The following is a 14,921-nucleotide window of genomic DNA, read 5'->3' on the forward strand; positions in this document are numbered from 1 at the left end:
CCAGCAGGCAGGCAGCTGTGGCTGGGATGTGCTCATGCTCAGTGGTGTGGATGAGTCCGGACTATCGGGGTGTTCAGCTCTACCATCACTGTGGGCTTGGTGGAGTCACTGTACAGTTCTGAATATAACTATTCTTCCCAGAAGGAGGGAACGAGGTTTAACATACTATGGGGAATCAACAACCAATCATATTCACCTGAAGAAAACTGAAATCACTCCCAACGGGCCAATGGATGCTGAGCCCGCCTTCGGAAGCCCCGCCTTCCTGGCTATAATACCGGGGCTCGCATTCATTTCCTCAATTCAGTGAGCCCAAATATGTGGGGACAAAATATGTTATACCTCGTTCCCTCCTTCAGGAAACAGTAATTATATTCATAACTGCACGTTCCCTTTCAGTCGGTCACTCGGAATAACATACTAGGGGACATACAGCTCAGAGGGTACCAAACTAGGAGGCCCACGGCAGCTCAAGCATACACAGGTTTCACCGACTCCAAAAAGGGGTTACAGAAGCCACCTTTTTCCCTAATACTTAACCAAGAAGCCTGAACTGTCAGAGCCCCATATAGGGAACCAGAACCTGCTGCAACTTGGCTATGTGCACTGACACGCTGCCACTGCAGCCCAAGTCCATCCACCCCATGGTTCCAAGAACAATACTTACCTTGTAAGCCTGAAATGTCAGAACTCGTACAAGGAATCGCAAGTCCAAAACAACAGAACACCTGTCGTGACACACGTGCGCTGCATAGCATCAAACAGAGTCGATGAACCACGGCAGCCCGAGGCTCAAACCCAGAGGAAAACTGTGGTAACCCTGATAAATGTACAACCTCCACACTGCCTAACACCCACTCCCGGACCCAGCCATAAGAACACCATGAGCCACACTGGGAGCAGTTACAGCCAAGCGATAAAACCTCACAAAGGCATGTGGGGAATCCCAACTCGCTGCAGCATAGATATCACCAATCATCATGCCCCTGAACACTGTGCAAGAAGCTGCCACACCCCTAGTGGAGTGAGCATGCATATCGCTAGGCAACCATTGTGGGGTGTAGCTCAGTTGAAAGAGCATGGCGTTTGCAACGCCAGGGTTGTGGGTTCGATTTCCACGGGGGGGCCAGTATGAATAATAATATGTATTCACTAACTGTAAGTCGCTCTGGATAAGAGCGTCTGCTAAATGTGTCACGATTCAGACAGACGACCAGAGGACCACAATTGCGTCACACCAGAAAGTTTATTAAACTTAAGGGAAAAGGGAAGTAGGGAGTGAATGAAGGCTCCAGGGGTAACAGGGATCCCGTCCAAAGCGCTGGGTCTGTGCCCCCCCCAGTGGCAGCGATGCGTCCTATGAAGCCGGTGGTGGGTGGTCCAGAAGTCCTGGGGGGGGGGAGACACAGACACAACAGGGCGGAATGAAACCAGGCAGCAGTACAGTTCAAGGGAATCCAAAATACGTAGTAGCAAGGCAGAAGGCTGGTCAGAGTTACCGGGATTGAAGAGTAGTCAGGAGTCGTAATGGCAGAAGCAGGTCTGGATCTCCTAAGGCAGAAGAGTATCCAATAAACAGGCAGGTCCGGGGTCACAAAACCAGGGTGAGCCAGAAGCGCGAGCAAACAGGTTCCGGGTGTGAGCTTTGCAGACGATCTGACACCGGAGAGCTGAAAGACAGGGCCTTAAATACTGGGAGAGGTTAGTGGGTAATGCAGCGCAGCTGGCAGAGTAATTAGAGCCGAGCAGAGCAGGGACAGGTGGAGCTAGTTAGGCTGAGTAGAGAGAGGGAGGTGAGCAGAGTGGAAGATAGTGGAAACCAATTAAGGTGGTAACCCGGTGGAGTGAGAGGGCTCATGACAGAACCCCCCCCAAGGGACGGCCCCAGAAGTCCCAAGAGCAACACCACGCCGGGCGGGAGGAGGGAGCCGGAGGAGGGCTAGAACTCCTCCGAACGGTCCGAGTGAACGTCCTCATCCTCGGAGGAAGCCGGAGGGCCGTGGTCGGGAGATGGGACAGGTCCCGAGACAGGATCAGGCACAGGACAGGAAGCCGAGCGGGCCGGACGGTTAGGGACCCCTCTGGGGCGGCCCCCTACGGATTGCAGGTTGATCAGGATGCCGTTGGTGGAAAGCGGTGATGAGAGTCCTATCCACAATCCGACTAGCTGGCACCCAGGTCCTTTCCTCAGGTCCATAGCCCTCCCAGTCAATGAGGTACTGGAGACCCCTACCCCTCCGTCTGGACCGAAGCAGGCGGCGGACGGTGTAAACCAGACCACCATCGACGAGCCGTGGAGGAGGAGGACCAGGCGCAGCAGGGACCAGCGGACTCTCATGGATGGGCTTAATCTTAGACACATGGAAAGTGGGGTGCACCCTCAGGGGAATTAGGCAGTTGGAGCCGGACAGCAGTTGGGCTAATCACTCTTATGATAGGGAATGGGCCAATGAACCGAGGTGCCAGCTTCTGCGACTCCACCCTGAGTGGCAGGTTCTTCGATGACAACCACACCCTTTGACCAACATGGTAGGTGGGAGCAGGAATTCTCCGACGGTTGGCCCCGGTAGTGTAGCTGGCAACGGACCTGAGGAGTGTGGCTCGGGCTTGTGACCAGGTGCGGCGACATCGACGGGCAAAAGCAAGTGCAGATGGGCAAGTAACCTCCTCCTCCTGGCTGGCAAATAGAGGAGGCTGGTATCCATAAACACATTGGAAAGGGGACATACCGATGGCAGAGCAGGTCAGAGAATTGTGTGCGTACTCCACCCATGTCAATTGCTGCGACCAGGAGTGGGGGTTGCGTGAAGTCATGCATCGCAGTGCCTTCTCGAGCTCCTGATTAGCCCGCTCTGACTGCCCATTGGATTGGGGATGGAATCCGGAAGTCAGACTGACTGTGGCTCCCAGCAGGTGACAGAACTCCTTCCAAAAAGCGGAGGAGAATTGTGGACCACGGTCAGAAACAACATCCCTTGGCAGTCCGTGGATCCGAAGACGTGTTCCAGGACCACCTGGGCGGTCTCCTTGGCGGTTGGGAGCTTGGGGAGGGGAATGAAGTGTGCCATCTTGCTGAACCGGTCAACGATGGTGAGAATGACGGTCATGCCACTTGAAGGGGGCAGCCCCGTGACAAAGTCAAGGGCGATGTGAGACCAGGGACGTCTGGGCACAGGCAGGGGCTGCAGCAATCCGGCTGGGGGCTGGCAGGACGACTTGTGTTGGTTGCAGATGGGGCAGGCTTGGACGAATTCCCGTACATCCTTCCTCAGAGAGGGCCACCAGAACCTCTGGGCGAGCAGGTTGTAAGTGCGGGTGGAGCCAGGGTGACAAGCTAGGCGGGAGTCATGTCCCCACTGAATGACCTGGGACCTCAGATCTTCGGGGACAAAAAGGCGGTCAGCTGGGCAAGTGCTGGGACCTGGCTGGTTACGGAGAGCCTCCAGCACCTGTTCCTCAACAGCCCAGGTCAGAGCTGCAACGATGCAGGGACTTGGCAGAATCGACACAGGGTCCTTGGAGGGGTGTCATCCTTCTGGAATTGACGGGAGAGGGCGTCTGGCTTGGTGTTGCGTGATCCAGGCCGGTATGACAGAGTGAAATTAAACCTGGTGAAGAACAGGGCCCAGCGGGACTGCCTGGAGTTCAACCGTTTGGCCGTGCGGATGTACTCCAAGTTCTTATGATCGGTCCAAACGAGAAATGGAATGGTGGACCCCTCCAGCCAGTGACGCCACTCCTCCAAGGCAAGCTTCACAGCCAGCAGCTCACGGTTCCCTATGTCGTAATTGCACTCAGAGGGGGACAACCGACGTGAGAAAAAGGCACAGGGATGGAGCTTCCTATCCTCCGCAGCCCACTGAGAAATCACAGCACCAACTCCCACATCCGGCGTCCACCTCCACAATGAATTGCCGGTCCACATCAGGCATCTGGAGGATGGGAGCGGAGGTGAACCTCACCTTGAGGGTACTGAAGGCTTTGTCGGCTGCTGGGGTCCAGGTGAAGGGTTGCTTGGTGCTGGTTAGAGCAGTGAGAGGGGCAGCAACGGTACTGTAGTTCCGGATAAACTTCCTATAGAAGTTAGCAAACCCCAGAAACTGTTGCAGCTTCTTTCTGTTCTCCGGAACTGGCCACGGTGACTGCTGATACTTTGGCAGGATCCATTTGGATACTTCCTTCTGCCACTATGTACCCCAGGAAGGCCACTGTCTTGACGTGAAACTCACATTTCTCTGCCTTGGCGTAGAGGGAATTCTCCAGAAGACGATGAAGGACTTGCTGGACATGGCGGGTGTGTTCAGACAGGTTTCTGGAGTAAATTAAGATGTCATCCAGGTAACGAAGACAAACTTGTTTAACATGTCCCGCAGTACATCATTCACTAGAGCCTGGAACACAGCAGGAGCATTGGTGAGGCCAAAAGGCATAACCAGATACTCGTAGTGGCCAGTTGGTGTATTGAATGCGGTTTTCCATTCATCTCCCTCCCGGATCCGCACTAGGTGGTAAGCGTTTCTGAGATCCAACTTGGTAAAAACAGTGGCTCCCTGGAGCAACTCAAAAGCAGAGGTGAGCAGAGGCAGAGGGTAACGGTTTTTCACTGTGATGTCGTTGAGTCCCCTGTAGTCGATGCAGGGGCGAAGAGATCCGTCCTTCTTCCCCACAAAGAAGAAGCCAGCACCAGCAGGAGATGAAGATGAACGGATTAATCCTGCGGACAGAGAGCCATTGATGTAGTCCTCCATGGACTTTCTTTCAGGAGCAGACAACGAATAAAGACGACCCCTTGGAGGAGCTGTTCCAGGGAGGAGGTCGATGGCACAGTCGTACGGTCGGTGAGGGGGCAGAGATGTGGCTCTTGCTTTGTTAAACACCTCTCTGAGACCATGGTAGCATTCTGGGACATTGGAGAGGTCCGGAGCGGAGTTAGTAGGTACTGGCCGAGGGGGTAGTGCGGCAGCAAGCAGGCAGGTTCGGTGGCAGTCCTCTCCCCACTCCCTGATCACCCCGGTCACCCAGTCGAGCTGAGGGTTGTGCCGGCGGAGCCATGGGTAACCCAGGATGAGGGGTTGGCCTGGAGAGGGGAGCAGGTGAAACTGGATAGTTTCTTGATGGTTTCCGATCTTGGGTTCCGGAGCAGCGGCTGCAATGACCGGGGCAGGTAACTCGGGGGCTGGGCTGGTGGGCAGACTGGCTGGGGTAAGGTTGGTGAGGAGTTGAATGAGCATGGCGAGTTGTTGTTGCTGCTGCTGGAACTGCTGCTCATGCTCATCGGTTTCCATGTCGGGGAAAGTGTGCGCTGAGTCCATAATGGTCAGATCGTACTGTCACGATTCAGACAGACGACCAGAGGACCACAATTGCGTCACACCAGAAAGTTTATTAAACTTAAGGGAAAAGGGAAGTAGGGGAGTGAATGAAGGCTCCAGGGGTAACAGGGATCCCGTCCAAAGCGCTGGGTCTGTGCCCCCCCAGTGGCAGCGATGCGTCCCTATGAAGCCGGTGGTGGGTGGTCCAGAAGTCCTGGGGGAGACACAGACACAACAGGGCGGAATGAAACCAGGCAGCAGTACAGTTCAAGGGAATCCAAAATACGTAGTAGCAAGGCAGAAGGCTGGTCAGAGTTACCGGGATTGAAGAGTAGTCAGGAGTCGTAATGGCAGAAGCAGGTCTGGATCTCCTAAGGCAGAAGAGTATCCAATAAACAGGCAGGTCCGGGGGTCACAAAACCAGGGTGAGCCAGAAGCGCGAGCAAACAGGTTCCGGGTGTGAGCTTTGCAGACGATCTGACACCGGAGAGCTGAAAGACAGGGCCTTAAATACTGGGAGAGGTTAGTGGGTAATGCAGCGCAGCTGGCAGAGTAATTAGAGCCGAGCAGAGCAGGGACAGGTGGAGCTAGTTAGGCTGAGTAGAGAGAGGGAGGTGAGCAGAGTGGAAGATAGTGGAAACCAATTAAGGTGGTAACCCGGTGGAGTGAGAGGGCTCATGACAAAATGACTCAAATGTAAATGTAATAGCCTCCACAATGCAATGAGAAAGACGCTGCTTAGAAAGCGCCCTACCCTGAGCTGGATTAGCAAAAGCTGCTCACAATGCGGATATCCTTGGTCCTATCCATTTACACTATATATACAAAAGTTTGTGGACACCCCTTCAAATGAGTGGATTCGGCTATTTCAGCCACACCCGTTGCTAACAGGTGTATAAAATTGAGCACACAGCCATGCAATCTCCATGGACAAACATTGGCAGTAGAATGGCCTTACTGAAGAGCTCAGTGACTTTCAACGTGGCACCATCATAAGATGCCACCTTTCCAAGTCAGTTCGTCAAATTTCTGCCCTGCTAGAGCTGCCCCGGTCAACTGTAAGTGCTGTTATTGTGAAGTGGAAACGTCTAGGAGCAACAACGGCTCAGCCGTGAAGTGGTAGGCCACACATGCTCACAGAACGGCACCGCTGAGTGCTGAAGCGTGTAGCGCCTAAATAATAGTCTGTCCTCAGTTGCAACACTCACTACCGAGTTCCAAACTGCCTCTGGAAGCAATGTCAGCACAAGAACTGTTCGTCAGGAGCTTCATGAAATGGGTTTCCATGGCCGAGCAGCCGCACACAAGCCTAAGATCACCATGTGCAATGCCAAGCGTCGGCTGGTGGTGTAAATCTCGCCGCCATTGGAGAAACGCGTCTGGAGTGATGAATCACGCTTCACCATCTGGCAGTCCGACGGATGAATCTGGGTTTGGAGGATGCCAGGAGAACACTACCTGCCCGAATGCATAGTGCCAACTGTAAAATTTGGTGGAGGAAGAATAATGGTCTGGGGCTGTTTTTCATGGTTCAGGCTAGGCCCCTTAGTTCCAGTGAAGGGAAATCTTAACGCTACAGCATATAATGACATTCTAGACGATTCTGTGCTTCCAACGTTGTGGCAAAAGTTTGGGGAAGGCCCTTTCCTCTTTTAGCATGACAATGCCCCGTGCACAAACCGAGGTCCATACAGAAATGGTTTGTCGAGAACGGTGTGGAAGAACTTGACTGGCCTGCACAGAGCCCTGACCTCAACCCCATCGAACACCTTAGGGATGAATTGGAACGCCGACTGCGAGCCAAGCCTAATCGCCCAACATCAATGCCCGACCTCACTAATGCTCTTGTGGCTGAATGGAAGCAAGTCCCCGCAGCAATGTTCCAACATCTAGTGGAAAGCCTTCCCAAAAGAGTGGAGGCTGTTATAGCAGCAAAGGGGGAACCAACTCCATATTAATGCTCATGATTTTGGAATGAGATGTTCGACGAGCAGGTGTCTAATGTAGTGTACATTTGGAAAGCGCACACCGGACACAGGCCATGCAACCTCTGTTGTTCACTGGAAGAAAGCGGAGGAGGTGAGAAAGGCAACTGCTCGGAAGCCAGGGACCTGTAAGAAATACAATAACCTTGGGAGCAAAAGCGGCATTAGGATGTAACATCACTTTGGAGTCGCCAGGCGCAAACTCCAAACAGGAAGGGAGTACTGCGATGCCAAGGAAGGGAGTACTGCGATGCCAAGGCCATGAGCAGGGCAGTCTTGTAGGAAAGGACATTCAGGTCCACACTCCAGTGGTTCACACAGAGGCTCACACAGAGCATCCAGGACCAAAGCCAGGTCCCAGGTCGGTGCCATAGGCTTAGACACTGGTCTGAGCCGACGTACGCCTTTCAGGATCCGCACCACCAGTGGTGAGACCCCGGGGTAGAGCCGTCAATCCATACATGACATGCCGAGATGGCTGCCATATAAACCTTCAAAGTGGAAAAAGAAAGACCCTGCTCAAAAATCTCTTTCAAAAACATCAACATGTCCACCAAAGATCTCTGAAAAGGAGAAACTGCTTTCACCTGACACCAACCCTCAAACACGTGCCACTTATATGTATACATCCCTCTCGTAGAGGGCGCAAGTGCCAACTGTATAGTCGTAATCACGTTCGAGGGTAAACCCCTAGCCGTCAAATTCAACCTTTCAGGGGCCAAACCCACAGATCCCATATCTGCGGTTGTGGGTGCCAAACTCTCCCGTGCACCAACAACAGATCCTCCTGACGGACCCTCTCCACGTTGGCCTGGATCAGGTCCACCGGAGGAAACGTATAGAGCAGGGTCAGAGGTCACTAATACGCCAAAGCATCCATTCCCAACAGATCCTTCATTGAGAAGAACAGATGACAATGCACGTTTTCTCGCGATGCGTAAAGATCTACGTCGGACCTGCCGAACTGGTCCCATATCTGGTGAACCACCGAGGGGTGCAGTCTCCACTCTGTAGAGATAGGACCCCCCTGGAAAGTAGATCCGCACCCACGTTGAGAGACCCGGGAAGATACGTCAACCTGAGCGATAGGAAATGCGCACTGCTCCATGCGAGCGGATAATGGGCCAGGTGTAGGAGAGAGAGAGACCGAGTTAGAGGTCTTCACAGGTCCAAAAAGTTGGAAATGGATCTGTGGCTTTCCCACCCGACCCAATATGCAGAAATACATTTTCAAAAAACGGAGACCTGTTCCAAATGGACCCGAGGACAGTCAGACCCGTTCCGAAAAGGACAGTGGAAAACAGACCCAAACAGACCCGTGCTGTTTCAGAACCTCCAACTGGGCCCTGCCAACGCCATCAATAAAGAAGCGATATTGGCCAAATGATCCACAGTTACGTGTCCTTAAAAACAAACAAAACAAATTGTAAAAATAATATTTGTGTGCCGGTGCACACTGCCTTTAGAACTTAATTTAGCTAACAAAAATGTCTCAACAAAATCAAACTATTTAAAGAACTGGTTTAGATTATTAAATAGGCCTACAATTATAATTATAATAATAATAACAATGATTTACAATAATAATAATGACTAAACAATTGATAATAAATACAAAAATAAATAAAAGGTAGAAAATTGCATCCAACCTCAATAGCGAATGGCACATAGTCCATTTGGCCGCGCCAGCGTTCTTCACATTTTTGTCCACTGCTATATCAAAACTTGTCCCCGAGGACATTCCCCTTGTCGTCCCCGAGGACCTTCCCCTTGTCAGCTTCGTTTCACTATGCTCTTTCTCCTCTAACTTTTGTTTTACTTCAACAAAAAAGGACTCCATCTTCGCAATCAACAGTAGCCTAGGCCAAGGCTCCTTTTACTCACTCTCTCTCTCTCTCTCTCTCTCCCTCTCTCTCTCTCCTCAGCAGCAGGCGTAAGTGAGGTGAGCAGCCGGAACCAGTTTCAGCTGGACATAAGCTGTATGTTTTATTGAGTTTCAATTGGCTGACACAGATAACAAGCTCGCGCAGTTCTCGTCACACAAACACTACATTAACAGAGGACGTCCAATCGGGTCCAGTCGGTAAATCAATTTTAATTGCACATGCCCGAGACCTGTGGCAATTATATCAGACCCGACCCAGATCCGAGACAAAAGTCTGAATTTAGGACCCGGATCCGCCCGGGTCCCAGGTCAGATCTCTGAATTTCGGGTCTGTTGAAACCGTGAAGACCTTTAGACCGCCTCCCTCCCTACCTGTTGATGCACGCCACCGCCAACACGGGTCCTTCCAAGGAGTCAACGCCCTTTGACACGATGGGGATACCTTGAGCAACTGATGGCAGTAGCGAGATGCATCCAGATGCGTAGCAATCAACCAGCGCTGACACAGACGCATCAACAGAAGTCCAAGAGGCACCACAGCTATCATAGAGGTCATCAGACCCAATAATCACTGGCACAAATGAAAAGGCACAGAGTGCCCCAGCTGAAACTGTGCCAGACAGAGCCAGAATGCGACTCTCCACTGTTCAGACAAAACACATGATTCAGAACCAAGTCCAGAATGAGACCCAGAAACTGAATGTGTTGAGCCGGAGTCAAACAACTTTTCTCGTGATTCACTATGAACCCCTGAGTCTGAATATGGGAAATCAGTGTAGCAGTGTGGAGCTCTACCTGTTCCCTCGACTCCGCTATGACCAGCCAATCATTCAGATAGGTCAATACGCAGATCCCCTGGCACCACACCGGTGTCAAAGCCACGTCCACTACCATAGAAAAGGTGCGGGGTGATAGGGAGAGCCCGAAAGGCAGGACCAGAAACTCGGTGGCCACACCCTTGAAATTAAACCTCAGAAACCTTCTGTGGGGAGGATGTATAGCCACATAGAAATACGCATCCTTCAGATCTATGAACGTGAACCAATCGCTGGGATGCAACGACTGCAATAGCGGCGAAGTGTGAGCAAAGCGAAGAGCTCAAAGCTAACGTAACGCTAGGTAGCCAGCTGGCTAACAGCTGAGAGTGACAGCTGTCTATCACCACATCTGGATGACTAAGTTCCTAAGTGTGGAAAATATATTTAGAGAAAACTAACTTACGACTGAACAGACAAATATAATGGAAATGATTCGCTAAATGACTGACTTTTGCGCCAGCGACAAAAACCATATGGAATGTTCCATGCATCTGGACAGTGGATATAGCCAGAGCCATATACACAAACATATACACAGTTTGGCCAACTTTTAGAATTTGTAATATTGTTGTAATATTGTTTTTTAATAAATGTAATGTGTAATGTTAATGGGGTGCTAACATGGCTGAAGTGTTTGAAGTGTCATGTAGGCTAAATGCATCATAATGCTCATTCTGTTAACGGGAGCTAACATGGCTGCCATAGAATGTGGTAGTGTCATGTAAATGCATCATAATGCAGAAACCTCAATGTCCCAACTGTCTAAACACATGGCTCAGGACATAGCGCAGTGTCGGAAATCACGTTTTGCAACAAAACACATTCTAAAGCACATCTGAAGTAAATGTCCATAGAAAGAGACCCATGAGCATTAATTTCAGATGAAAAAATGCAAATGTGAAAAATGTGCGTTTATCGCGTTTTGGAATCAAACCCTTCATATGCAGGTGAGGTGACAAACAGCTGCATTTCTATGATTGGTTGAACAAGCCTCAATATACTATGGTCCTCATCATGTATATGCGCCTGCCCATCCCTGTCTGAGAGGTATCTTCAAACAACACTCAACATTGATGCTCTGATACTTGAAAAGAAAGATAAAGAGAGATACAGAGCGCTTGACGTGCTTGAAAAATATATTCTTCGTCCATGACTATAATACAGATAATACTTGAAAGTGACAGCTACCTGCTATGGGACTCTGCATATAGAGAGTCTCTTCATCTTAATTTCAACTCGTCAGGTGCTTTGGAGTTTATTTTTGTATTTCAGGTCATTCATTTGCACACTCACTCCCAGTCTCTTGTCTTTCTGTTTCACTTTCAGGCACTCTACTTGCCTACTAGTTTTTGCTCATAGACATAGTACAGTCATACACCTTCATACATACACACAGACATACATGTATACATCAATCTAAAGTACATTCTCCCAGATAGCCAAAATACCAACTATTCTACAGTGCAGGTTTACTCTAGAGCTCAGACTCACTCTTACGCTACCTGCTTATAAAAGAGTCCCTCAGTATGAAGCACTTTAAGCCCACAGACCCACTCTCACAGCAACCTAGTCATTCATAATACTCTTTCTCACTCGCCACTGGACCAAATAACCAGAATAAATAATATCTATTCTGACAGTTCTGTCTTCAACATTTTGACTCTCTTCCTTCCTTCACGCTGTTGGACCATGATATGAACGCTGTGAATGTTAGTCAACATTTGTCTCACCAAAGTCTAATGTAAAGGTGATCTCTATTCCTCACCTGTGACTGGTGCTTCTATGTCCAGCATGGTTTTCTCCTGGCGCAAGATGGCGGCGCCCTCGTTGACGATGCGTAGTGCCACGGCCTCCTCCACGCGGCCCTCCTTGGTGAGGTGGGCTTTGAGCAGGTCCACCCTGGGCTTCCCCTCACTGTCAAACACCTCCTTCAATGTGAGGCGATGACTCAGGGGGAAGGGCACGGCTGAGGAGAAAACAGAGACAACACAGTGAGACAGCACAGTGAGACAACACACCCCAATGGGACGAGAAGACAGATCGTAATCACCTGCTCTGAGACTAGGACACAAATACTTCACACCTAAAGTTAAGCACTGGGAACAGATCCCAAAGAATTCTAATCGCATAATGTCTTGTTAAAAAAATTATAATAGCTGGCCAATTACTTTATGTGATAATGTTTGCAAGCTACTTTAACTCTGGTCCAGATTGATGATGCAGAGGTTTATTCTACATTGGCTAGCTTGTCCTTCCTATGACGTTAGTTCCCTCTGCGGGATGTATTGTACAGGGAACATGACTTCATGTAGTACAGTACAATCCTATCCAAATGCTGAGGGACCTGGATATAGGAGGTGGGGTAGATGAGAGCCAATGAGAAGAAGAAACAGACTCATCAAATCAAACCATCATGAGACAGGAAACAAAGACCACTCCCCTTAGAGACCCTCACACTGTATATCAGCACACTGTATATCAGTTGAACACCGAGCATCAATTGTACAGCCAGCTCACAGGGGGAAACCAGATACCAAATAGCCTGAGAGCAGTATTGCAATAAAAGCATTGCAGAGTGTCTATCAGCAGACCTGCACAGAGCCCAACACAGGTGCGTTGAAACATTTCATTAGGAGCTGCCTGGTGTGGCGCTGTTCAACGGCCGTGGTGCTGAATCGGGCGACCAGTCCCTTGTTTTAGTTCGTGCTGGTGCTGAATGTTTGTGTGCCACTATGAGGACACAACAAGGGATCGCCACAGGTTAGTTAGATGTCTTCATTGTACCGGCTTCTACAATTCAAGTTACAACAAATGCCTAATACAGATACTCTATCCTCCAATACTTTGGTTACAACTGCTCAGCCCGTTCAGTTTTGGTGCTTATATGCATAAAGCTTACACCGCCCTTCAAGACACCTTAAAGAAAGTCAAACTCTTTTTTATTTATGCATAAATTGCAGAGCGGAAAGTTCTGTCTCAGAATGCATGACAGAATGCTGTCAAGCTGAAACAAATCCTCCCAAATTGTGGCCTACTTTAATTATGGATGCGTCCACAGTTTATTATAATTTATTAATCGCTGTAAATTTACAATATATAAAAATCAAAAATCCATATTCTGAAGTATGTATAAACAGTTTAACAAAAGTCTGCTCAACATAGAGTAAAATGGGCATTATTTACCACTACTATCTGAGTAGTTACTGTATGTATTTCCAATCCCTAAAAAGAGGGAACTGATGGTATTGTATTCCAACAGGGGGTGCAGTAATTTCTGATGTGAAAGCCAATATTACTGTAATACGACAGGAAACAAAACTTTAATTTGAAGGAATAACTTCACTGGGTCATTAATACAAATCTAACACCATGAATAAGACAGTACCTATCTAGCAGACATCCTCTGAAAACATCACATCCAACATCACATCCATTGCTTTGGGAGCAACAAAGGGACTTTTCTGCATAGAAGCTGATCTGTGTATGTCAGTGGGCGAAGACTTTGGTGTTGGCTTTGCATGCTGCATAACATAAAAGGTTTAAACCAAAATAATTTAGCCACGCTTACTGATGCAGCAGCCTTTCTCATTGCTGGACCTGCAGCCTTACTATGAAAGAAGGTTTGCATTCCAATCAATCGGTCATAGACAATTATGTTTGATTCAGATTGGATACTAAATCCAACACCGTTGTGCTCTTATATCACGGACCAGTTAGAATGAAAACCAGCACACATCAGGCAGGTCCTTTGACCCATAGGACAATGCAACTGTGAACTCACAACTATATAGACCTGGGGTTTTCATCACCCAGTAACACTACTGTACAAACCTATACAAGTATTTGATTGGATAGAGATTCCCTCACCAGTGTCTCGGCTCTAAACCTGTTGCTGACTGAAATGTAATAATAAATGCCAGCTGATACCATGACCTAAAGCAGAGTGGTGCTCCACCCCCTTCAATATGGTTGTCTGAGACAAACACACACACACAGAGCAATATAGCAATATGGCCAAGTTTGTCGGCTAGAGATGTGTGTTGCTCAGTGCATGTGGCTATGGGGAGCTGCTGAGCTGAGCGCTGGTGGAATGGAAGAGAGAGAGCAGAGAGATCTCCGAGCTGAGGCTCAATGTAATCAACATGTTGCTAAATAATGGATGCTTGACTAGAGGGGGAAAAGAGAGAACTCTCATGTTCCTGCTGCTGGGATAATGAGCCCTGGCCTGGCATGAGATTTTCACTGGGGTAAATGAATCCCAGTCAACAGTGTGTGTGTGTGTGTGTGTGTGCGTGTGTGTTTGTTTTATCTGTGCACTGTGTCTGTGCATGTGTGTGAAAGTCCATGTCAGTGTATGTCTGTGTGCATTTGTGTTTTGGGCTAGTGTATTTGCCTGAACGGTGAATGTTAATGTGTTTGTCTCTGTGCTTACATATACTGTAGGTGTGTATACCTGACTGTATTGTGTTTCCAAATATACACTGAGTGTACAAAACACTCGATGCCAGACTAACCAGGTGAATCCAGGTGAAAGCTATGATCCCTTATTGATTTCACTTGTTAAATCCACTTCAAATCAGTATAGATGAAGGGGAGGAGACAGGTTAAAGAAGGATTTCTTAGCCTTGAGACAATTGAGACATGGATTGTGTAAGTGAGCCATTCAGAGGGTGAATGGGCAAGACAAAAGATTTAAGTGCCTTTGAAAGGGGTATGGTAGTAGGTGACAGGCGCAACGGTTTGTGTCAAGAACTGCAACACTGCTGGGTGATTCACGCTCAATAGTTTCCTGTGTGTATCAAGAATGGTCCACCACCCAAAGGAAATCCAGTCAACTTGACACAACCGTGTGAAGCATTGGAGTCAATATGGGCCAGCATCCCTGTGGAATGCTTTCCACACCTTGTAGTCCATGCCCTGA

General features: G+C 49.1%; 1 protein-coding gene across 2 annotated transcripts in view; it reads right to left on the reverse strand.

The window, feature by feature from the left end:
• The window catches only part of LOC121579593 (serine/threonine-protein phosphatase 2B catalytic subunit alpha isoform-like), a 51,064-nt gene that overhangs the window by 20,396 nt on the left and 15,747 nt on the right, over window positions 1–14,921 (reverse strand). For both annotated transcript variants that reach the window (XM_041894326.2, XM_041894325.2), the window contains exon 2: window positions 11,766–11,966. In XM_041894326.2, coding sequence (XP_041750260.1) covers window positions 11,766–11,966 — 201 coding nt within the window. The remainder of the gene's footprint in view (window positions 1–11,765; window positions 11,967–14,921) is intronic.

This window comes from Coregonus clupeaformis, chromosome 13 (assembly GCF_020615455.1).
Source record: "Coregonus clupeaformis isolate EN_2021a chromosome 13, ASM2061545v1, whole genome shotgun sequence".
NCBI lineage: Eukaryota > Metazoa > Chordata > Actinopteri > Salmoniformes > Salmonidae > Coregonus > Coregonus clupeaformis.